The 26,005-nt window shown below is 37.9% G+C and overlaps 1 protein-coding gene across 5 annotated transcripts in view; it reads right to left on the bottom strand.

Moving 5' to 3' along the window:
* The window catches only part of MID1 (midline 1), a 371,713-nt gene that overhangs the window by 79,767 nt on the left and 265,941 nt on the right, over window positions 1-26,005 (bottom strand). For all 5 annotated transcript variants that reach the window (XM_032285890.1, XM_032285891.1, XM_032285892.1 and 2 more), the window contains exon 3: window positions 8,792-8,887. In XM_032285890.1, the coding sequence (XP_032141781.1) occupies window positions 8,792-8,887 (96 nt within the window). The remainder of the gene's footprint in view (window positions 1-8,791; window positions 8,888-26,005) is intronic.

The following is a 26,005-nucleotide window of genomic DNA, read 5'->3' on the forward strand; positions in this document are numbered from 1 at the left end:
ATTTAAACATTAGAAGGATTGTCTTCAGAGGCACGTACAAGTGTTCATATGCCAATCTGAGCCACTAGATAGGATTCTGCATATGATGCAATAGGTCATGCCACCCAAACCAGAAAGATTAGCAGATGATGAAAGGTTTGGATAATGTTTTACATAAAGTTTCAAAACTGAAACTTGGGAATGTCACTCTAAAAGTAATACCAACTTACTAAGACTTATATTCTTTTATTTGTAAGATTAATCTCATTCCAAAATACTCAAAGATTTTTACCAATACCTTCTCATTATTCCTCATGAATATACCCAAGAAGGAAACAGGATCCAATGCTTGTTATAAATCAAATTTTTCTAAGCCAAGAGTACTGAATCCAAAGTGAGACATTCAAATATGTTAGATACTTTAATAAATGATTAATCTCTACCAAGAAAAACTAAATTTGCTTCGTGAGTTGTCAATTTTAGTAAACTTGGTAGAGTAAACTGTATACATAGCCATTATTCATATGCCATAGTCAAAAAATAAATCTTCTCCAGAGATGATGAATTTCTGTACATGCAGACCAACAGTTCCTTTTCTCTTTTGTCATGGGAATTCTAAGACCTGAACTTGGGAAATCAATCTTTATTATAGTGGTTCATCATAATCAAGTTTCCGAAAGCCACCATATTTACACTATCACATTACCTTAATTCTAGAGCCGATTACATGGACAGCCAGAGCTGACTGTGGATTGTATGATGTGGTTTAATGAGGCCCAGAATCTGACTCTGATTATACCTTGAAAGCATTCTCACAGGGGGTCAGATCGGCTGGGAACCTGACCCTCATCTGCAAGTGACAATGGATTATAACTTTAGACATTCATGTTGGCCCCTAGCAGAATATACTTCATCCAAGATCAGGCACACGTTCACAAGACACAAATAGCTTGTTTGGTGTTTGCCTGCTGGTCTTCATCCAATGACTTTGGATGAAGCCACTGCCAGGTTTCTATGGAGAGCGAATGCTTTGGCATTACAAAGCTGCACAACAAAATTAAACAACTGGTTCATCTTTCTTTTTAACCCAGTGATTTTTCATTATTTCAAAGTTTACAAATGAATGCGTTTAGGGCTTGGTGAATTACTGAAAATGTCTTTTACAGACTCCTATTTGTTCTGCCAAGTGATTTTCTACAATTTCTTACAAGCTGCATATCACCCAAGTAACACCTCATTCTTATCCCTTTCAGTTTACAGAGCTCATCATCTGAGCAGAAATCTAATTAAACAGCACTTAATTCCTCCACAAGAACCTTGTCACTCTACATGACAACCAGCACTGGAAATACTCAGAGAAAGCCATAAGAGAGCAAACTTTTCATTAAAATAAAACCACAACAAAAATAGATTAAAAACTTAATGAGAAAAATAATGGCAAAAAGAATTTTAAGACGTGATTACAAACAAGGCAAGATGAACCAAAGAGGCCAGTGCTGGAACTTTGAAGGGATGTTGGATTAGAAAATGCCCTTCTAGGATGACCTTGGGCAAGAATGGCAAGGACTGCTGAGCCTTTATCCTCTTTATCCTTCCAAAACCATTATGGCAATTGGCCACCCTTTCCCAGTTGTTCTAGGCCATCATCTCACTGTGAATTTACAGTCACAGTTACCTAACATTCCCCAAATGAACATCTATTAAGTGACAAGGTGTTGTATTTGCTGGAAAAGAACCTGACTATCAGAATGTGAAGAGAATTTGGTACACATCAGTGATTCTAAGTGTTTGCTTAGCTAATAAACTATGTCTTCTGATTTTTCCAAGAAAATGGGAAGAGGATTATGATAAAGAGATATGTTTAGTCCTTATCTGACCTAGAAAAGTTAAGTTCTGCAGCTGACCCAAATTTTGATCATTTTTCATAAGCTTGTCTTTCACTCTGTATATAACTCCAAACTTGTCTAGTATGACTCCAAACTCATCCATTCTACCTTATTTCTCTCTTGAAGAAAACAAAACAGAGTGGTTGAAAGCCCATTAGTTTTTACAATCCTAGCTATTGAGTTAGACAAACATTTCTTAGGAGTCTACCTGAAGTTGCTCTTTCAATATCTCTGCCTCCTGAATCCCAAACTGTTTTGGCCTTCATACTCTGCTCTCGTGTGTGTGTGTGTGTGTGTGTGTGTGTGTGTGTGTGTGTGTGTGTGTTTTAAGAGCCAGGGTCTCACTCTGTCGCCCATACTGGAGTGCAGTTGCATGCTCATGGGTCATTGTAGCTTGGACCTCCCAGGTTCAAGCAATCCTCCAGCCTTAGCTTCCTTAGTTACTGTGATTACAGGTGGACACCACCTGCCTGTTTAGGTTTTCATTTTTTGTAGAGATGAGGTCTCACTATATTGCCCAGGCTATTATTGAATCCCTGGGTTCAAGTGATCCTCCTGCCTTGGCCTCCCAAAGTATGCTGGGATTACAGGCATGAGCCACTGCATGCCATTCTTTGTTCTCCACCGTTTTAAAAACATTGCCACTTACAATAAAAAAGCCATTCATTTGCTTACCTTCATTGAAAAAACAAGTTATGAAAACAATGTGGTGTGGGCGGGGAGAGTGGGGTGGCTGAAGGGGGACCTTTAAACTGTTTTCCATTCTAAAGAAAAGCAGAGGTGAATTCCTGGGAGGAGGTGTGGACTTACAAGGATGTGGCATTTCCTCATAGGTCATGGGAAGAAATTCATCAATTTAATTTACAATTAGGAGGTGCCTCTGTGTTGTGAGTTTTTTAGCTCCCGCTGCCATGGGAATTATTTTCCCGGGGAATGCTCATACCTAAATACAAGGACACCTTCAGGAAAAGGAAAAGGAAGAAGTACCATCTAGGAACCAAGGATGTGAACCAGGAAATTCTTTTCCACTGCACTGATTTAAAAGAATAGCATTCTGGTGCCTAGCAAACTCAATGGGCTTTTTGGAGTTTACTAGTGCTGTGAAGGTTTCCCTTGGACATGAGATTATTTTGCATGACAATATCCATATTATTTTCTCAATAAGCAAAAATATCATTTCCAGAAAAGAGTTAGGAAGGCCAATTGTCACTGTGAAACTTACACAGGTCTATGTGTTCCTTGAACCCTCACTAAACCTTCAAAACCAAAGTTCAAACTCAAATGCAACATGAAAGCCTTTCCGGCTCTCATCTCTCCTAAACTGGTTCCTACACATCCTTCCTTCTTCCACTCTTTCCATTTCTCCAGAATGAACTTCTTGCTTTGTGTACATACACTTCTCATCTTTCTATCCCCATGCCTTTATTTGCCTGGCAATCAGTGCTGTCTCCCTGCTTCCATAATCTCAAATGTTACCTACCCTTTAAGGCAGGCTCAGATCTTGTGCTACCTCCTCCAGTCCCCAGCTAGAGGTAATTTCTTGCTTCTCTGAAATTTTGAAGTAGATAATCCACACCTTCTTTATGGTAATTATGGCTCTCTACTTTATTTTTTGTTACAAGTGCTCTTCTGTCTTAGTGAAGATGGTAAATTCCTGTGGACAGGGTCCTTTGGCACCTAGCACAGTGCAACACACACAGTGGGTACTCCATCCACACTACCAAAATGAACAAACTAGCAAGACACTGTAACAAATTAAAGTAACTGTCCACAGGCAAAAATGTACACCCCCTCCCAGAAATATTTGTTTAACAAACACTGCTCCCAGATCAACAGTCTCTAGAACAGAAAGTTGTTTTAAATGAAATTATCCAAAACTTGGAAAAAAGAGAAAAAGAAAACCATGAGCCCTCCCAAAGTCCTACTAGAGCATGTTCCATGAAGTCAGCCCAAGTCAGGGTCATCGGACTCTCCAGACTGGGATGTAACAGAGTTTGACTTTCTATTTACTAGTGGTTAGGGCTTAGACTCTACAAAGTTATATGTTAACTTAGAGAAGCCTGATAATATGCAACTTATTTTGTCCAAATGTTTTAGCTTTATTGCCCTGTAGGTCACTAACCAGTTTTGTACCCAAATTAGCTATGCCAGTCTGGCATTCTTTTCCCCCTACTACCCCCTTCCCATGTTTATATGTATCCATTTCTGGTATCCTCCTTGGAAGCAGCTTTATCATCTTGCTGGTTCCTTCATTAAGAAGTTAAATAAATTTTTGATGTGGACTAATTCGATCAGTATATGAGAATTGGGTGTTCAGCTTTTGAAAATTATACTTTCAGAATATTAATAACTAGAAGTAAAAACAAATGTAAAAATAAGTACTGTAAGTATCATTTTTCTACTCATAAATAATTCTCTTTCATTTTTATCTAGAATAAATTTCCCAAACACCAAAATTTACTCACCCATAAACATGTGTTTCCATTCCAAAGGATTTATACAAAAACAACAAAGAATGAATATTCTTTATTCCTTGTCTAGAATTACTTCTAATGGCATGCATGTGTCTATTTGCAAGTCCACTACAATCAATTCAGTAATAGCTTTATTTGAACAGCCTGTATTGCAACTAAAATAATATCTGATCTATTAAAATAAAAATAAAATCTCCTTGTAAATCTCTTCAATTTATCTATTAAAATAAAAATAAAATCTCCTTGTAAATCTCTTCAATTTATCTATCATTTGAAATTACTGAATGTCTCAGAATGCAATTTTACATCATGTTAGGATGAATAGCATCTTGTAAATTCAAGCCATAATAATATTGCATTAGGAGCAATGCATTTGTCCTGAAATCACAACAGGCCATAATGGAAACCAGACATTAATGCTTTAAGGAGTAACTAGCTGAAATTGAATGAAATAATCACCCAATCCATAAAGCATTTATAAGATTTACCGTAAAGCTCAGGTAATTTTTTTTTTTAACTGAGGAGAAATAATTCTTTCTTATTGTCCTAAACATCAAATGCCATCACATCACAAAAATAAGATATGGAACACAGATTATTTCATTTTGTTCATCCATTTATTCATATAATACATATTCACTTTACCCTATAATAATGAAAACATTTTGCTTGTTCACTATTATTTCCAATGTTGTTTAATCAACGAGGCTCAACATGTTCCCTAGCAAGATGCTTGCCAAAAGAGAATCCACTCTAAGCAGAGGGTTCGAAAGGTCTGGGCTCTGCAACACACTGCTGCCGATGTTGCTGCCTTCACACTCTCAACTTCATCTCAGCATGATGACATGATAGACTGGTTCTACCCTGACAATCATGTAGCTTTTAAAGGAAGGGGTCTACTGAGTGAACCGCTGAGCTCACTGGACAGTCCTAATCTGCTCTCTCACCTATGTTTTGCTCTAATTCCTCCTTTTTTTTTCCTTTTGTATGTTTTTCCCTCTTCCACCTATCATAACCTCCATCAGCACCTCAAATGATGAACAGCTGGAGTAGATGACTTAGGTAGGAGATGAGAACATCCCTAATTTCTATCTCCCTGGATACTATCTTTGGAAAACACAACAAATTTGGAGTTGGAAAAAGTTGCTAACTCATGTGTTTCTCTTAGTAACCAGTTTTAAATTTCCAATCACAAGGGGAGCACTTGTAAGTAAAAGCACAGACTTTACAAACACAAAGTATTTTAAGCCTTCCACCAAAGCACCAGTGTTTGCATAGTAGACATGCTTTTACACTGATAGGATCTTTCTGAAAGCAATCTTTGCTAATTTCTGTTATGCTGAGGAATGTCTCATCGACAAACACCATTGTGTTGCATAAATAAGCTGACACCTCAATACCTAGGGTATTGAAAAACAATAGTTATGAAATCTACAGGAACTGGCTCAAGTCCTGACTCTTCCATAAAGTTTCAGAAAAATTGTACTCAGTTTTTTTTTTCTCTTTTAATCCCCATTTCCCAAACCATACTCCATCTAATCTAAGATACCAGCAACTGTCTCCTCTATATTTTGTGTGCCAGCAGGAACAAACAAATATTGCCCATTAAACTGTCTCACCATTCATTTAAGCAGCTCAATTTCAAAGATACTAGTTTGTAAAAACAAATGCGAATCTTAGAATCAATAAATGCCATACTCTACTAGCTTAGCACCTGATTGACTACTCTACTGTTCTTTAAATATGTTGTTATGTGTGTGTACATTGTTCTCTAACATATTGTAATCTTTATTATTATTTGCTACATTGTACATCTACTGTTATAGGCATATAGGAGTCTATAAACTTACTGCTTAGATGATCAAAGGGACTTGAAGAAATTCTTATAGCAAAAATAGAGCTAGTGTCAAAAATTTTAAATGCATGCTCAAAATAATTTGCTTCTCCAACTTTAGATATTTTGGGGAAGCTGAACTTGCGAGCATTCAAATAGTGTTCAAAATTTACCATTTGGAGTGTCATGATGCAAATTCATCTAAAACAAATTCCCTGAGCTCCTAGTGTGTGAAAATTATTGCACTAGAGTCTATGAGATACAAAGATGAATTAGATTTGATTCCCATACTCAAAGACTTCACATTCTGGTTGGAAAAATGGAACCGGTACATGAAAGAATGATAAAATCATGAGAAGCTTATTGCTATTCTTGCATTGCTATAAAGAAATACCTGAGGTCGGGTGTGGTGGCTGACACCTGTAATCCCAGCACTTTGAGAGGCTGAGGCGGGTGGATCACCTGAGGTCAGGAGTTGGAGACCAGCCTGGCCAACATGGCAAAACCCTGTCTCTACTAAAAATACAAAAATTAGCCTTGCATGGTGGTGCACGCCTGTAATCCCAGCTACTCAGGAGGCTGAGGCAGGAGAATCGCTTGAACCCAGGAGGTGGAGGTTGCAGTGAGCCAAGATCGAATCATTGCACTCCAGCCTGGGCGACAAGAGTGAAACTCCATCTTGGAAAAAAGAAAAGAAAAGAAAAAAAAGAAATACCCGAGACTGGGTAATCTACAAAGAAAAGTGGTTTAATTGGTTCAATTGTGCTGCAGGCTGTACAGGAAGCATGGCACCAGGCATGTGCTCTGCTTCTGATGAGGCCGCAGGAAGCTTTTATACATGGTAGAAGGCAAAGCTGGAGCTGGCACATCACATGGCGAAAGTAGCAGTGAGAGAGAGACAGAGACAGAGAGAGAGTGTGTGTGGGAGGGGGCGGGGGGTGCCACAAACTTTTAAACAACCAGATCTTGTGAGAACTCACTCACTATCATGAAGTCAGCACCAAGCCATGAGGGATCTGCCGCCATGACCCAAACACCTCCCACCAGGCCCCACCTCCAGTATTGGGGATTGCAATTTGACATGAGATTGGGGTGGGGACATCTCTCCTTTCTCTGAATCACATACATGGTATCATAAAATGTTACATGATTCAGAGAAAGGAGAGATGACTCTGGTTCATGGAACCAGAGAAACATCCACAACAGAAGTGCCTCTTGACTTGGGACTTGTAGGGTACACAGGAAGCATTCTGACAAATAGACATGGATTGGAGGAATGGGCCTACCAGGCAGAGGGAACTGCTTGCTTAAGGGCCAGAAGGCTTAAAAGTGGAGTGAATGGCAATTATTTAGTTTCAGTTCATGGGGTGGGGTGGTAAAAAAGCCAGTTTGGGAGATGGAAGAGGACTTTGAAAATCACAAAAAGGAAGTGGCATCTATTTTTTCCTCATGCGGTGCAGAGTCATTGCATGTTCTGCTCTTGTTTCAATTGTGGTTTATTTCATGGAAACACATCTGACAACCAAGATGCATTAATATAATATACATCTTAGTTGTGTATATTAGTATACACCTGCAGTGGGTCAAACTGTGTCCGCAAAATGATATGTTCAAGTCCTAACTTCCAGTACCTGTGACTGGGACCTTATTTGAAAATAGAGTGTGTTTTTTTCTTTTTTGAGACAAGGTCTCACTCTGTCGCCTAGGCTGGAGTGTAGTGGTGCAATCTCAGCTCACTGCAGCCTCGATTTCCCAGACTTGGGTAATCCTCCCACCTCAGCCTCTCAAGCAGCTGAGGTCACAGGTCACAGGTGTGTGCTGCCACACCTGGCTATTTTTTTGCATTTTTTAGTAGAGATGGGTTTTCGCCATGTTGCCCAGGCTGGTCTCCTCAGCTCAAGTGATCCTCCTGCCTTGGCCTCCCAAAGTGCTGAAATTACAGGGTGTGAGCCACACCATGCCTGGCCTGAAAATAGAGTTTTGCAGATGTAATCAAGTTAAAGTGAGGTAAGGCTGGAGTCGGGTGGGCTCTTTAAAACAATTAGGAAATTTGGACACAAATTCAGAGACACAGCAGGAGAATGTGATGACAGAGGCAGAGGTTAGAGTGCTGCAGCTGCAAGCCAAGGAACTCCAAGAATTGCCTGCAACTACCAGAAAATGGGAAGAGGCAAGGAAGGATCCTCCCCTAGAGCCTTCAAAAGGAACATGGCCCTACCAAAATCCTGATTTCAGACTTCTGGCATCCAAGATTGAGAGAACCATTTATTCTTGTTTTATACTTTCCCAGTTTGTGGTAATTTGTTATCGCAGCCCTACTACACTAACACAATACCTATTTTAACTGTTCTTTGTAAGGGTAATTAAAATCTACAACATTCGTATGTGATGCTACATCAGGGAGCACTATACTGGGAATGGGAGGTAGCCCTGGACGGGAGAGAGTCTCCTGGAGTTCTAATTCCTTTTAATTTCAGCCATCTTTTATTTTGGCCTTTGCAAAATATTTAATTTTAAGAAAGATACCTGTTTTAAAATTATAAAGCATGAGGATATAAAAACATCGACCTGGCAGTTTTCATATGAAACATATCATACAGAAATAGAGAGATACTCACCTCAACATGTTGACAGGTTTGGATGAGTTTAGCTAAAAGGGTCTCCAGTTCTGTGTTCCTCTTAATAAGGTTGGTGAGGTTACTCTCTAAGTTTTGCTGTTCAAGAAAAAAAAAAAGAAAAATATTATTCTGCATACTTTTATACTTCAGATATACAAAATTACTCATACTCAGAAAAAATGGATACATTTTTCAGAAACCTCAGTGAAATCAACATAATTTCAAGTACTTATAGATTTAAACTGGATTTTCTAAAGTTGCATTAAAAGAAACCTTTTAGATATGCTCAGACTTTTTCTTTTTGATCCTGCTTCTTGCACTAACTCAGGGATATTTAACAGAATAATTAATTATAGATTATTTCTAGGTCATGACCTAGGGAGAAAGGAGGTAATTGGATTTCTATCCCTTTACTTGAATCAGAATTGTCAATAATATAAGGAATATATTCTCACATCAAATCAACCACCATTGGATTTTTCAGATTTATCCTTTTATGGGCAGGCTGAAGCTAAACCCTTGGCGGAAGGGATTGTTTAGCTTTTGCTGACAATATGGTCATTTATAGGCATTTATAATAAATCCTTATCACACACACATTTGGTCAGTTACAGTGGAATTGGCTCTCCATTTCCACTGGGTTCCACATACCTGGGTTCAACCAATTGCAGATCAAAAATATTCAGAAAAAAATGGATGACTGCATCTATAATGAACATGTACAGACTTTTTTCTTGTCATTATTCACTAAGCAATAGAATATAACAATGATTTACTTAGTATTTACATTGTATTAGGTAATACAAGTAATTTAGGTGATTTAAAGTATGCAGGAGGATGTGATCAGGTTATACGTAAAAAACAGGCCATTTTATATCAGGGACTTGAGCATCCATGATTTTAGTATCTATGAGAGGCCCTGAAATTAATCCTTTATGGATACCAAAGAACAATTGTACATTTTATTGTTCATGCTTCCATTCTTTGTCTATCAATGCCAGATGAAATTTCTTTGAATACTATATTTACCATTCATTATCCTGCATAAGACTCTGGAATTATTCCCTATTCTTTTAGAGCATCAAACTAAAAGTTCTCCGGAATGACTATTTCATCCTATTTTCAAACACAATAACTCTCTATTCTGGGTAAGACTCACTAAGATTTCTCTGTACTTTCTCATTCACATGTTCTTGATTGCCAGGGGTGTCCAATCTTTTGGCTTCCCTGGGCCACGCTGGAAGAAGAATCGCCTTGGGTCGCACACAAAATAACTAACACTAATGATAGCTGATGAGCTAAAAAAAAAAAAAAAAAGCAGAACAATCTCATAATGTTTTAAGAAAGTGTACGAATTTGTATTGGGCTGCATTCAAAGCAGTTCTGGGCCACAGGTGGTCTTGCTGGCTGCATGTTGGACAAGTTTGATTTATACCATTCATTCAATTACTTATGTGTTTATACTATTCATTCATTTACTTATGTGTTCACATAACAAGTACTTATTATGCCAGACTCTGAAAGAGACAGTGGGGAAACAAAATAAAAACATTAATATCTACTCCCTGTCTGCAAGGAAATAGATGGCTGTACACATTGGGAGAAAGATGCTGTAAACAAGAGAAGGGAAGAGTTGATGGCTGCTGGTAGAAGGTTTCTGAGAGGGCCAAGTCTTGCAGCTGAGGCTTGAAGGATGTCCAGGGGTTTTTTTGTTGCACAACAGTGGAAACTTCTTGGAAAGACAGAAGTGAGCATGTGGAAGAATCTTCCATAAGCAGGGAATAGAACAATGTCATATGCCAACATCAGAGAGGTTGAAAGGGCAAAAGATTAGGGAAACTGTGTTTTAGCATAAGGAGTTTCACAAGTATGGCAAAGATATTGGAACAATAGGAAATTTCATGGAGAAGAAAACGGACCTCAAATTTATAATGCCATCTGAGAAAGAGGATTTTGAGAGTTTGAGGGATTTTGAAAACAAGTTTATAAAGGTGTTAATATTTCATTATGCTATAAAATTTATTTATAAAAATTTTAGCTCACTCTACTTCCCTAAATTTTTTATGTAGAAAGGTATATTAAGGAAAAGAACCACTTTTATCTACGGCTCAAAATGCATATGTCAGAAGCAAAACTTTCTGGTTATTTTTAAAATAAGTTAAACTTATTAATCTGATGTTTATCCTATTAACTGTTTAAAAAACTTTTTTATGAATGCATTTTCATTTCCAGTAGGTTCTATATCACATCTCCGTTTTCTTACTGAATTTCTTTCTTTTCCTATTACAAAAACACAATCCTCTTCTCCATAATCTCAAGACAACGAAACTTACTTATTCTTAAGCTCTTTTGAGAAAAGGCAATTCCATATTTCCCTGTGCTTGTTGAATGTTTCTCAGGGATCTGATTTTATCTTTGTCTTGTAATTTTTGCCTGACAGCTCATACTATGTAAACTTTGTTACCTGTGCCGTTAACTAGAGATTGACACAGCCCCACCAGATGAGGGGCATATTCTGAGTTAGGGTGTGAGGTTCTTTTCCCAAAGAGGACGCTTCCACAAGGTACTCTTGTGTGACAGAGGCATAGATCCTAGTTTGACTGAGTGCCTCTGATTCCTTCCATGAGAGTTCTGTGTCTGCCTTCTATTTCAGAGAAGATGTCAGGTTCCCTTTGAGTCCAGTGTATACAATGTGGGGGGTGGGGGTCTTGGCCTCCAGGTGTATAAGGCTCTTGCCACATATGATGTTCACCTCCTGTGTGTCCTCTCAAGTCCCCATTGCCCCATGTCACCTCCACTTCTTGGGAGCAGCCCAGTGTCAGTCTTCCCTTACCACTCTACACTTTCTTTCATTCTGGTCTTTGGAGGCTTTCCACATATGGTTACACTTGGTTATGTATTCTTTAAAATACATTTTAAAATATTTTATCTATAATTCTCATGTGTTCAAAATTCAGAGGAAAGTTTTGTGTACATTTCGTCTGGACTGGAAAACCAATAAGAAATCTTCAATTCTGTCTTGGAAACACTGAAAACATTTCAAATATGATGATTTTAAAGGAGAAAAGTAACTTTCTCACAAAGAATGGGATACAAGGGGCTGAAGAGTCAGAGAATGAACTAGACACAGTGATTTAGGTACGACTTGATCTTATGCTTGTAACAAAGAAAAACTTGCTTTTAACAACGACAACAAAAGCCAAACTTGTCTTTATGTTTGGATTAAATGAACTACAACTGCTACTCACTTAATGGTCAGAGACTAGAGGATGATTTTGAAGCATCCCATTCTTTCAATGTCCTTGATTTAGACATAACTATTATAAGGTATATTTGTCAACTTTTTTGCTATGTTAATACTAGGGGATAGTTTTACTTTTCTTTTTGGCTGACCCTTCACAGCAGGAAATTTCCAGGCAAATACATCATCTAACTGTTTACAGTTCAATTGTCAGAAGTATGACTTTTCTAAAGCTAGTCAGCAAAAGAGGGCCAAAGAAATGCAATCCAACACATTGAGATTTTACAAACATCTGCTTGCTTCCCCCCCCTTTATTAAGTATACATCATGCATCAAATCTGTTTTTAATCAACTAATACATAGACTAAAACCTGTGGTTTAAACACATTGACCTATCCAGATCCTTTGGGGTTATTCAAATTTAAATAGTACAAGTGTTACTGAAGTCTGCAAAGAATTACCGAGTCAGTTAGGAGCATAATAAAGGGAAATTAAGCTGGGAGAGAGACTTGTTTCCAAGTGGTACCAAAGGGGCTGACAGTACTTTTGAAGGGAACCTGGGTAATGGAAAGGTAACAAAATCCTGTCCTTGATGAGCCATGCGCCCATAAGCTTTCACTACAGGGACTTCTCTGAAGATTTTCTGGAAATTAATTCTATCACTAACATCCTGTGTTGTAGTGGTCAGCAGGTTCCATAGCCTTTCGATTTGGATTGTGCTTTGTGCAAAACAGAGATCATATTTTTACGTGTAAAAGTTGTGGGGTTAAGTAGATATCAGTTTCTACACTGCTGTATGGATATCTAAAAAAATTCTACAGAGTACAAGAAAATTGGTTTTAGTTTCCTGCTCTCACCTTGATAACTGCAATATATTGACATCTCCTTATTCAAGCCAAGTTTCGTAGAAATCCAAGGAGTCAGGTATGAGTGACCACATATGCAGAGGGAGGAGACTAGGGCTACCATCCCAGCTGGACTCTCTTGGACAAATGACTACATATGTCTCGGGCTCAGTTTTCCCATTCATAATGTATGGATAATGATAAATCTACCTACCTACCTATAGTCTTGTTAAGATCGAATGAGAAAATGAACACACTCATCAGGGAACTACATGAGTGTTTGTTGAAATTACGAATTACATAATTCTTTTTTTTTTTTATTTTTAGACGGAGTTTCACTCATGTTACCCAGGCTGGAGTGCAATGGCGCGATCTCGGCTCACTGCAACCTCCGCCTCCTGGGTTCAGGCAATTCTCCTGCCTCAGCCTCCTGAGTAGCTGGGATTACAGGCACGCACCACCATGCCCAGCTAATTTTTTGTATTTTTAGTAGAGACGGGGTTTCACCATGTTGACCAGGGTGGTCTCGATCTCTTGACCTCGTGATCCACCCGCCTCGGCCTCCCAAAGTGCTGGGATTACAGGCTTGAGCCACCGTGCCCGGCCTACATAATTCTTATGTTTGGACACAGTTCCAGACACTAGAAGGACCCAACCATGTGCCTCTGGCAGGTACTGTTCTCCAGCTTGCTCATGACTTTTTCCTGCAAGCTCCTGTGCCTTTCCACCCCAGGGTCTGTGCCTTTCTACCCCAGGGTCTTACCTGGTTTCAGGTAGGGCAGGTGCTGGGGAAAGTAAGGAGAAGATGATGCTCCTAGGAGCAGCCCTCAAGTGGCAATTACTGACAATTGGTGGACAAACAGCTCAGCTTTCTCACCTCCTGAGTGGAACCACTCTGAGCCTCTGTCTATAAAATCTCCCACAGGGCACCAGTGGGAGGGAGCATGTGGGTCCACAGCAACAACCTGCTCATTAACCCTCTTTCCTCTTCATTCCCTTCCCTGTTTGCATCCCCTCTCCCTCCAGGTACTTCCTGGATTACCATCCTATTCAAATTTTCAGTCAGAGTCTGCTTCTGGGAGAACTCATCTATGATCATTTCCATAGACCCCCTAACCCATTTTTGAGTATTCCTTCCTATGAGGAAGAGCCAAATTAGAAGACTTTATTGCTTTAGAAAGATATTTGCAAATATAAGGGCTTGTTTTCTCTCTTCCCCCATCTTTTCTCTTTCCGCTTTTTCTAGAGGTCACATATCCTCCAAATTCCAGGCTCTAGATCAGCACTGTCAATAGCAACCTAATGTGAGCTGCAAATGTGAGTCACATTTAAAATTTTTCTAGTAGTCACATTAAAAATGTAGAACCAAGTAAAATTAATTTTAATAAAATTGTCATTTCCACATGCAATCAATATTTGGAAACTGATGAGATATTTTAACTTGTTTTTTTTCTTTCTTTTTACTCTTTGGAATCTGATAGGTTTTACACTTATGACACATCTCAACTCAAACCAGTCCCATTTCAAACACTTGGTAGCTACATCTGGCTGATGGCTACCTCACTAGTTTAGAACAGGGGGTGGCAAATTTGCTATAAAAGGCCATGTAGTAAATATTTTAGGCTTTATTGGCCATATGTTCTTGGACACAATGACTCAATTCTGCTGCTGTTTTAGCATGAAAGCAGCCATAGATAATATGTAAATGAGTGGGCAGGACTGTGTTCAATGAAACTTTATTTACAAAAACAAGTGGTGAGTGAGATTTGACTCATAACTGTTGTTTGCCAAGCCCCTGGTCTAGAAGGTAAAAACCAAAATGATAATATTGTCTGGGCCACTGATAAACATCTGCTTCTGTTAAACACTAATATTTGTCCCATACCTTTTGTATAAGTCTGAAATAGATGCCACTCCATGAACCTCTAGGAAGAGTTCTTTCTGTGCAAGATGCTAAAAGCACTTTTACTTATGGCCAGAAAGCTTAGCTTGAAAGAACCCACAATAATCTGAAGAAAATTAAACAGCATTTGACTCGGAGATATTCTAATTTAAGGAGCATAATGGTTAAGTACACAGAGCCTGGTGCCAGTCTGCCTGGTTTGAAATTCTAGCTCTGAGACCTTCAACAAGTTCTTAACCTCCGTGCCTCAGTTTCCTCATGGGGCTGTCAAGATGATTAGAGGAGGAGATACGTGCAAGCAAGCCCTTGGAGGAGCACGTGGCTCACGATGTGTTGTATCGGTGCTTGTTAAATAAAATAAAAACTTGTTTTGCAAGTTTGGAGTTTAGACTGATAAAAAAAAGGCTTAATTTGTAGCATTTATACCACAACAAAATTAAAAACATGCCCATACAGTTCATAAAATATTTAAACCACCACCAAATTAAAAGCATGCCTACACATTTCATAAATAATTTCTTCTGTAGATTTTCAATTTAGTAGTACATAGCTACAAGAGTATACTTCCCCCTAAGATTACATTTTCCAAAAACAGTGAATCCAATTTGCGCAGCTTTCTCATGATGTGATTATTGTCAGAATTCCCATCTGTACTGAGGGTCCCTGTTTTAGACTAAGTATACATATTTCTAAAAAGTTGTGTAATGTCCTAAATCTCAATGAATGCTAATGCTACTATTTGTTGTCATCTCATCTATGAAGCGCTTCTCATCTGTTAGTTTGAATGGGTAACTCCCTTTCCTCTAGTGGTCAGTATTACTCACACCTCGTTTTCTCTACTTTTCTCACTCCTGTGCTATGCTCCTGCCATTGTGAACAAGCTATTTTATGGATCCAGGCTTGTTTCTGGGTCTGGGCCTGGGCACAGTCTCTTCCCTTTGCCTGGAATGAATTTACATAGCAGAAAATTCTACCAGCAAAAAGAGAGTATAATAAAGCCATAGTGTGTATTGAGTACTTGCTGTATACCCAATATTGCTTTGTCCTTTCCCACTGTACACACTTAAATATTCAATGATATTTCAAACTAACATGGAAAATTGAATAGTCATTGAACAACCCTTCTGAAATCTAATGTAGTAAATCAACTAATTAGTTAATTTACTAACTAGTATAGATTGTTAAGACAAAGTCTTCTCTCAGCTTTGCTAAAAAATAGAAGTCTTCTGCACTGATTTCTCACTGGTACAGTTGAGTCTGACCCCAAGAAGAGGGCCTTGAGGGTTTAGAACTTTTGGGGAATATTATATAACACTGTCCAGACCACAGAATTTCTGGGAAGGCAAATATAACATTACCAAACAAATTTTTACAAAGAGGGATTTATAAAAATAGGGAGATGATATAGCAACTTTCACTAATACATCTATTTCAAGTTCTATCTAAACCCAAAGTCAAGTTGTTCCCAGCCCTAATTCATTTCCTTTTCCTCAAGTGATTTTTTCATAGTGCTCTTATTCTGTGAGGGGAAAAGATGTGCTAACAGTCATTATTGACAAGGATAAGGTTTTAATAAGTATGTTACGACTTGGTGGCATGTAACTGCCCTCCCATCACCACCACCAAAGAAGAGGTATACAAATAATTCAAAATGGTCCTTATAAAAGGCAATGATACCAGTGGGAAGATTTAATTTCTTAATATTAAGCCAAACATTGGGTACATGTCAAATTTGTCGATGGCAAAGTTATAAAACATGTGTTGGTTAAAAAATGAGGCTTCCCTACCTATCTTATGCAAAAAGGGTGATTAATTTTTCTTATCATTTTTGTTTTTAATGCACACATTTTGGATGCACTTCAAAGAGCCACAGCCAACCTCCTTCATGTTAGGTAGGTTTTAGTAAGGTTTATTTGAGTTGATAATTGAACAATTCATGATGGGACAGCCGATTTTACACCAATCTCAATATGAGCCTTTAGGCATGGATATGGATACCAGCAGAGAATAGTAAATCCAACTTAACAGATGAGCTTTGTACTTCTACATACAGTGATACCCAATCAAACAGGAAGGGAAGCAGACAAATGCCCTTAATTTTAGCCTTTGGAGACCTGTACCTAAGAGTCAGGTTGCAGGGAATTAATGACTTGTCATTGAGCACTATTATTAAAATGTATGCTTGAAATAGGAGATTTCAGTAATTTCTTCTGGGTTTGCCCAGGCCTTAAAGAATGCTTGCTCTTATTCCGAAGTCAATACTTCAGAATGTCTTTAAAGTATAATATTAGGTCTGGATACCTTTCAAGGCAAACACAGATATGACTTGTTTCATTCTATAATATTCAGAGTGACATTCAGCAACTGTGTTCGGAGCCCTGACACCCAACACCACCACTCCAGCATGATCAGGATATGGACACGTCAAGTGCCACAACCCGTACATATATTTTCTTCTAAGAAACTTTAATCACAATCGTTAATATGAAAACACACCCATATTAACACATGCCACCTGTATAAAAGCTTAAATACTTTATATGAAACTAAATTCTAAAGTTGTTTTAGTTCATTGCAGGAGTCTGAGACTATCTTCAGGTTCGACTCAACAGACCACAATTACATGTAATTTACGTTGTTTTAATTTTTTAATGCCTTTTTTCATTGGTTATAATAGTTACCATTTCCAAATGCCCTGGCAAGACAGGCCGCCCAGGGAACTTCAAAAACCTAATAAAATACAATCTGCATATAAATTTAAGTCTAGTATTCCATGGACTACAATTTAAGTCATTTTGATATGTGATACAATATTTACCTTGTCAGATTTTATTTGAAATTTCTATATTAACACTAGAGAATCTGTTCCATGTATTTATAAATTCCATCATTACGAGTTCAGTGTTTATTTTTCTAACCTGGTAGTCAATAACATACAGAGAACAACTTTTAAATACTGTGTATGGTCTAGAAAGGCTTTTATTTTAATGAAGATAAATAGATATCTTAATATAGTTCTATTCATTTAGTTATAATTTTAGCAGATACAATGACGACTAGTTATTTCCAGGTATTAGAGATGTGAATGGCCTTTTCTGTTAACTCCTCCTCCTCAGCCCCATTTCTGCCTATAAGAGGTGAGCAAATGATCAATATGTTTGTTGGTTATGAGAATGGATATCACATGAAGCTGCATTACTAGAATCCTTTCAAATTCTCTAATTTAAAAACAATGACCTCAGTTGCAAAATTTATGCCTGCAGAAAAATGTTTCCAAGAATAAATCTATAGTTTCTATCAGCAGAACATAAAGGAAGCATTTTGTAAGATTATAACACAGGTAGAAGAGCTGTGGATGGTCCAATTGGACAACTCTCCTGCTGCCCTCTCTGCTCATTTGCCCCTCTTCAACTTCTGAATCCTCAACACAGTACTCTGGGCTGCCATAGCATATCCAAAGAGGCAACAGGCTGGGTACCATGGCTCATGCCTGTAACCCCAACACTTTGGGATGCCAAGGCAAGAGGATTGCTTGAAGCCAGGAGTTCAAGACCAGTATGGGCAACATAGTGAGACCCCTATCTCTACAAAAACATTTTTAAAAATTAAAAACTAATATTAAGCCAAGTATTGGGTACAGGTTAAATTTGTAGACTACAGCTGGTGTACATCTGTACTCCCAGTTACTCAGGAGGCTGAGGCAGGAGGATTGCTTGAGCCTGGGAGTTCAGCGCTTCAGTGAGTTGTGATTGCACCACTACACTCCAGCCTGGGGGACAGAGAGGCCCTGTCACTTAAAACAAAACAAACAAACAAATAAATAAAACAAAAGAGGCAATCTACTTGCCAGTTAAGAATTACATGGTGAAGAGAATATTGTAAAACAGACTATCAGGAGTTAATTATTTTTGCTAAAGTGAAAACTTTCAAATCAGGAAGATATTCAATATCCTAAACTAGAGACTGGCAAAGTATGGTTGGTCCACAGGTCAAATCTTGCCTGCTGCCTCTTTTTGTGTGTCTTGCCAGCTAAGAATGATTTTTACGTTTTAAAATAATTTTTTTTTAATAAAAAGAATAACATTTTGTGACACACGAGAAGTATACAAAACTCACATTTCTGTAGCCATAAAGTATTGTTTACTGTTGCTTTCACAGTACAATGGAAAAGCTGAGGACTTGTAGCTACAAAGACCAAAATATCGGCTATCTGGCCATTTGCAGAAAATTGTTCTCTTTATTTAAAAATCAACATTCTTTCTTTTTTCAGTAATCCAAATATGAAAGAAAGAAAAAGAAAGAAAAGAAAGAAAGAAAAAAAGAAAGAAAGGAAAGAAAGAAAGAAAGAAAAGAGGGGCCGGGCGCGGTGGCTCAAGCCTGTAATCCCAGCACTTTGGGAGGCAGAGGCGGGTGGATCACGAGGTCAAGAGATCGAGACCATCCTGGTCAACATGGTGAAACCCTGTCTCTACTAAAAATACAAAAAATTAGCTGGGCATGGTGGCGTGTGCCTGTAATCCCAGCTACTCAGGAGGCTGAGGCAGGAGAATTGCCTGAACCCGGGAGGCGGAGGTTGCGGTGAGCCGAGATCGCGCCATTGCACTCCAGCCTGGGTAACAAGAGCGAAACTCCGTCTCAAAAAAAAAAAAAAAAAAAAAAAAAAAAAAAAGAAAGAAAAGAGGAAGGAAAGGAAAGGGAAAAGAGAAGAGAAAAGAAAAGAATCCCTGGTACCCAAGGGGATGCTAAAAAAAAGTCCAAATACTTTTTAATTAATTTATACATAACATTTTTTTTCTGTTGCTCCAAACCATTTTAAAATTTCAATGTAATTCAATTCACTTAACATTTTCACCACCTACTACTATCAGAGTGTAGAAGGATGCCTCAAATTCCAATCCTTCAGGTACTCAAAATTCTAAAGGCTTTTTGTTAACCACCAAAATAAATTTTAACTCAGAAAAAAAGTTATAAGTAAAATGCCTTAAATTATGGATAAAATGCAATGATTGAATAAATTCCTGTTTGATTTGTGTCTTTTGTTCAGAGAAGCAGAAGCTTCAAACTGAGGAAGAGTAAGAAATGACAATCTTCAATTGGATCAAGGTTGCTATAGCAAGAACCTGGTCAAAAGTGAGTAAGGAAGGCACAGCACGAGGATTACTCAGTTCCTTTCACTCTGCAAATAAATATATAAAGCACTGAGTTTTAAGTGCAGACTGGATATGGAGTTGCTCATTGATTGCTATCTCCTTCATTTCTATTTTTCTGGTCTTTTTCTTTCTCAATCATAAAATACAGCTTAAAAGGCAGGTGGGGAGGGTGTAAAGCAGTGGATAATTAATGTCTACAAAATCCCCTGATATTGGTGGATGTCATACATGTTGTCTGCATAGGTTCCTTCAAGCTTTACTTCTTCCATCACTCAGGGATTGAATAATTTTGATCTTGTCCCCTTTCTTCCATCTTAAGTAGATGATAACATTGCCAGATACTCATTAATGAGCATGTTCTGGTCTTCCTACTTCAACAGGGTTTTAACTGATACCATCAAACATTTTTACCAGATCTGAATGTCAAATTATCTCATAGTGGATGCTTAGCCTTGGATGGATGAAAAGACATTTTTGTTTTTCAGATACTGTGGAAAGAGCAAATCTTTTTCCAAGCCAGCACCACACATACTTCATGTCAGTTGAACTGAATATATTAAACGTATTTGAAGCTAAAATAGTTGAAAGTCTTTGATCTAATAATTTTGAATAGATAAGTATGAATTGCTTTATTTCTATAGAAATTTATCTTCTGAACTTTTTAGGTTTTAGAGGGAAATGTCCTTTTCTGGACCAGCTGCTGAAAAAGATTATTAAAATTCAATACATGGCCAGCTTTGTTCTTGAATTTGCAGCATTCACAGAAAGGTTTGTAGTGTTCACAATACTCATATCCCCACATGTGTGGTACAAAAAAATATTTAAGGTCAAGGGAGGTCACACTCTTTGGCTCAAAAAATAGATTAAAATTCCATTCCATCCAAAGTGGGTATGATCTGTTAAGAATTTACAAAATCAATGTTATGTAAGAAAATTCCCCATTTGGGACATCCTACAGAATCAAAGAAGAACATGAAAGCATGCCATTGTTTTTCAGCCCTGAGTAACCTTCAAAAACAGACCCTTGCCTAAGTTTTAGGAAGTTTGAATCTCAAATTCTTAAAATTCATTGCATCCTTTGTCCCTGACTTCATCATCTTTACTCCGCCATTTTCTCAACTTTTAGTAGGACTGACGCTGCCTTTGTCTATTCAAGATGATTTTGACTGAGTTGAAAGAAATGTGGAAATCATGAAAGGAAAGAAGATGAGGAGTGTCTACTAGGGGAATAGTTCCCATTTTGGCCTACACATGGCAATCACCTGGATCTATCCTCCCTTCCCAATCAGACAGTGTAAATAACTTTGCCTTGGTAAGGTTCGCGGGTAGGATATGTGAAAGCCATCCAGGAGATGCCAATGTGCATCCCAGTTCGAGAACCATTGCTCAAAATGGAGAAACAGGTTCTGTGATACGGTGAAGAAAAATTAATAATTTATTCAATTTACTACCTTTATACTTTAAGATTATTCAGAATAAAAATATATTTGTAATGTAGCTTATATGTATATAACAAGTATAGGAATAAAATTATATACAGATGCATGCAGAAGTATAAATTTATGTGATTTTATAATAGAAAATCTCAGGAACTTTATTAAAACAGTGCTTAGCAGGGAAACACTGACTGTTGCTGTTAAGGAATTTAGAGGACTTCTTATACTTGAAAATAGGAGGGAATGCTTTCTTGCATTCAAGTATTCCCAATGCCTAAAAAGAACTACTGCATGGTCACCTCAATTTCTAATTTGCCAAAGCATTTGTATTATATAAATTTGGTCTGTTGATCTTAACAGTAGTTACTTTTACCAGAAACACAACAGAAGTGTACTATAGATGTTTATAATTCAACAATATTTTTAAACATTAACTTAAAGATTTAGGAAAAACATTTTTTTAAAAATCTGATGACAAAAGAATAGCTTTACTGCTCTACTCGCTTTCAAAGGTCAACTCAGGCAAGAGCATTGCCCTGAAGCCTTGTGTAGTCTTGAAGGTAAATTGCAAAATATTCCCAATATTTGGAAACCAAAGTGATAACAAAGTATTCTGAGGCTGTGCACAGTGACAGTACTTTGGGAAGCCAAGGCTGGAGGATCACTTGAGTCCAGGAGTTTGAGACCAGCCTGGGCAACATAGGAGACCCTGTCTCTAATAAATAAATAAATAAATAAAAATTAGCTGGACATGGTGGCATGCATCTGTAGTCCCAGTGAATCGGGAGGCTGAGGTGGGAGGATCACTTGAGCCCAGGAGGTCAAGGATGCAGTGAGCTATGATGGTGTCACTGCACTCCAGCCTGGGTGACAGAGTCATTGTCTCAACAAAACAAAACAAAACAAAACAAAAACAAAGAAAACCACACATAGTATTCTCCTTCTTTGATTGATGATGGCCACCTGCTTGTCAAAAAAAAAAAAAAAAAAAAAAAGATTTTCTAGAAAGTTATTTGATTGGCGGTGTTTTACAAAAAAATTTACTAAGGCATTTTCCCAATAGCATTCATTTGTTTATACATGACTAAAGAGAATTTATGGGTCACTGTATTTTGGAAATGAACTCTCAGTTCCCAGAACTATATTTGAGTTTAAATATACAATGTGTTGCTAAAGCAGAGGCCAAATAATAAATGTTGCTTTAAAAAATTTTTAAACACCAAGCCATTTGCTTGTAACCCAGTGAGAGAAAACTGTCCAAAACTCAGAGAATTGGGAGGAGACTTGCCAGTTATATCTATTACAAATTGCAAAATCTCATCTTTTCTGTAGAACCTAGAAGGTAAGCCAGGAGTTCTCAAAATGCAGCTTGGCCCAGCCACAGCAGTCACCTGCAAATAGTTGGGCACCTTCGCCCAGGAAAATAGAAAGAGAGGAAAAGCTAAGTAGGAAGTAAGCTTCTCTCCTCACCTTCCCTTCTCTCCCCACCTTCCCTTTCTTGTGGACACTTTGTGATCTTATCACTTACTCAGGCTTTGTAATCACGTCCCATTCTTGGGCATTTCCCGAGTTTCTTTAGTCTCTATTGGAAGCAGAACGAAGAGAGAGCTAGAGAAGGTGTAAGGGGGTTATAAGCTAATGCCATACCAGAGACAGAAGGTTCAGGCATGGATGCTGCGCCTCAATCAGCCATCTTTTTAACCCATCCCACTGGCAGTTCTAAATTGCTTTTTCTAATAAAACTGAAGATAGAACTCAGATGTTCATAATGTGCACTGTCATAAAAAAAAAAAAAAAAAAAAAAAAAGCAGTCATGCTGAAGTTGTCCCCAGTGTATTCTCAATTACTTATAAATGTTGTTCTTAAAAAAATTTAAGTGGTGTTGAAAGGGGGAGAGGGCAGCCAGCCAGCAGAGGACCCAAACTCATCTGTTTATGATGAAAAAATAATGCTCCCCCACCATTGATTGGAGTCGGTGTATCTCTTCAAAGTTCAAAATTCAGCTTGACACAAAATATGTAAAGCTGAAAGCAAACGTATTAAACTTTGCTCCCAGGACTTTTTAGTGTGACTTTTATCATTTGATTTTCAAATGTCTGTGACCTTGGTCCATGACTGTGATAGGACACTCTGGGGAGGCAGTGTCATATGAAATCAGAGACAGCTCAATAATTAAATGGTGATAGTAAATCATAGAGAGGACTTTTGGCCTTCCACAACTGTTATATTTCTCCAATGTGCTGTTTTTATTTGAATAGAGTGTCACTGATTCAGGTAATGAACAAATTTTCAAATCGAATGCATTTACTATTAAGACAGACTTTAGCACTATGCAATTCTGACTGCAAGTGAGTTCTCCACCAGAACGTGTTCTATCGAAACAATTATGATAAAACAGTGGCTTCATATATACATATTCAATCAGCATTGGCATTCTTTTTCACAGCTTTAACTCCCTCCTCTGTCCTTATAAGATTCAGATTTTGATCTCAGATCTCAGCTGTGACCTAAGCTTTGTTCTTTCACTCCCAGTTCAATACCAACTTTCAGCTTTGCTGGTCTCCTGTTATTTTAAACTCAACTTTCTTAACTGCATCATCTGTTCCTTTGAAATTTCTCCCCATCTTCTCATCTTATTTATTTTTATCGAGATAGGGACTCACTTTGCCACACAGGCTGGAGTGCTGTGGTGTGATCTCAGTTCACTGCAGCCTTGACCTCCCAGGTTCAAGCAATTCTCCTGCCTCAGCCCCTCAAGTAGCTGGGACTATAGTCATGTGCTACCACACCAGTGTAATTTTTGTATTTTTGGTAGAGACAGGGTTTTGCCATGTTGCTAAGGCTGGTCTTGAACTCCTGGGCTCAAGCAATCCACCCCCCGTCGGCCTCCCAAAGTGCTAAGACTACAGGCATGAGCCACCGTGCCTGGCCTTCATCTTTACAAAAGATATTACTGTGCTCTTCATGTCTTCTATCTAATACTCTCTAAAGATTTTGGGGAGTTGTTCTTTTAAAAGACCCCTTGACTTCAGTTTTCCCTTTTATTCCCAAGGTTTCCACTCTAACAATCTTCCATTAATCACTGGTTTTCATTCCTCAAATTTTTGCCCAATTGAGTCCATACATGGCCATCAATGTAATCTTCGCAGTAAGTTTACATTACTCTCAAAACTCCAAAATTGTTCCACTCTTAAAGGATCAAGTTCAAACTCCCGAGTTGGCGTGCAAAGTAGTCAAAACTATAGGTTTAAAACTTCCACAGTAGAAGGCAGCTATAATTACCACCACCCTGCAAAATGAACATTCAACAGCTTCAGTAAAACTGGATTCCTTTTTGGCCAATAACTGCCGTGTCTACTGCTCCTTCCAAGCTCTCAGTTATATTTTTCCACTAAACTAGTATTTTTTGTTGTTGTTTCTCTCCTACAACATCTCATCATCTAGCAGCATGTTGGCTGTGCAAATAGAGACACTAATGAATGTTTGCTCAATAACAGTACATAAATAATATTAATGCAACCAAAGATTTCCTGACTATAACAGAAGTCACATGAAGCCAAGACTTAATTCCATTTCAAAATTGGATAGAATTCAATCATGTGGTTCTGAAGACACCAATGCATATTTAAGACATCAAGCCATAGTTCATTGTATTATAAAAACACTTTGATTAAATTAGTTTCAGAAATTGCTCTCTGGCCAAGGAGCTATCTGTTATACAATGGACCATGCAATAAATCTTAGGCTACACGTGCTGACAGGTATAAGATGATTTATTGAATTGTAGGATGAGGAATTGTGAAGCATTACTAAGAAATACACACTTTTTTCCAATGCAACATTATTTTACTTAACATAAGCAATTTAGGAGGAAACTGTACTATCAAGAAAAGAGCAAACACTTCTCAAACATCTCTAATTCTACATATTAAAAATAATTCAAGAATGAAATCATTAGATCGTGCTGCTGGCTCTAGATCAGACAGATGACTTGATAATGATCCATCTCCCTATAACAAAGCTCACCTCTGTTAATAATCAGAGAATTTAAACCACCTGTGACCTTCAGTATTGCTTCTATCATATATTAGCCCTGGGATTTTGAATATTTTATTTGATTTTTCTTTGCAATGTTATTCTATTTTACATAATAATGACTAAAGAAATTGAGCCTTCACTATAAATTGAGATTCTTAAAATAAAGCTGCTTCTGAATTCAAAACATCAACAAAACCAAACAAACAAAAAAAGAAACTGAGCTACATGTGTAACTATCTCTTCATGATTAAACGAATATAATGATCTCGAGTTTTACCATTTAACTAGTTTTCCGAGAATTAACACTAATTATTTATAGCTATAGTTTCCTCAATATCAAAAAAAAAATCAAACTTCTTTTCTTTTTATTTTGAGACAGAGTGTCACTTTGTCACCCAGGCTGGAGTACACTGATGTGATTACAGTTAGCTGCAGCCTCCACCTCCCTGGCTCAAGTGATCCTCCCACCTCAGCCTCCTGAGTAGCTCGGACCATAGGCAGGTGCCACCACGCCTGGCTAATTTTTGTGGAACACACCTGGGCTGGGTGCGGTGGCTCGCACCTGTAATCATAGCACTTTAGGAGGTGGAGGTGGGCAGAT

Source organism: Sapajus apella, unplaced genomic scaffold, assembly GCF_009761245.1.
Source record: "Sapajus apella isolate SASKATOON/1434 unplaced genomic scaffold, GSC_monkey_1.0 scaffold17, whole genome shotgun sequence".
In the NCBI taxonomy this organism is placed as follows: Eukaryota; Metazoa; Chordata; class Mammalia; order Primates; family Cebidae; genus Sapajus; species Sapajus apella.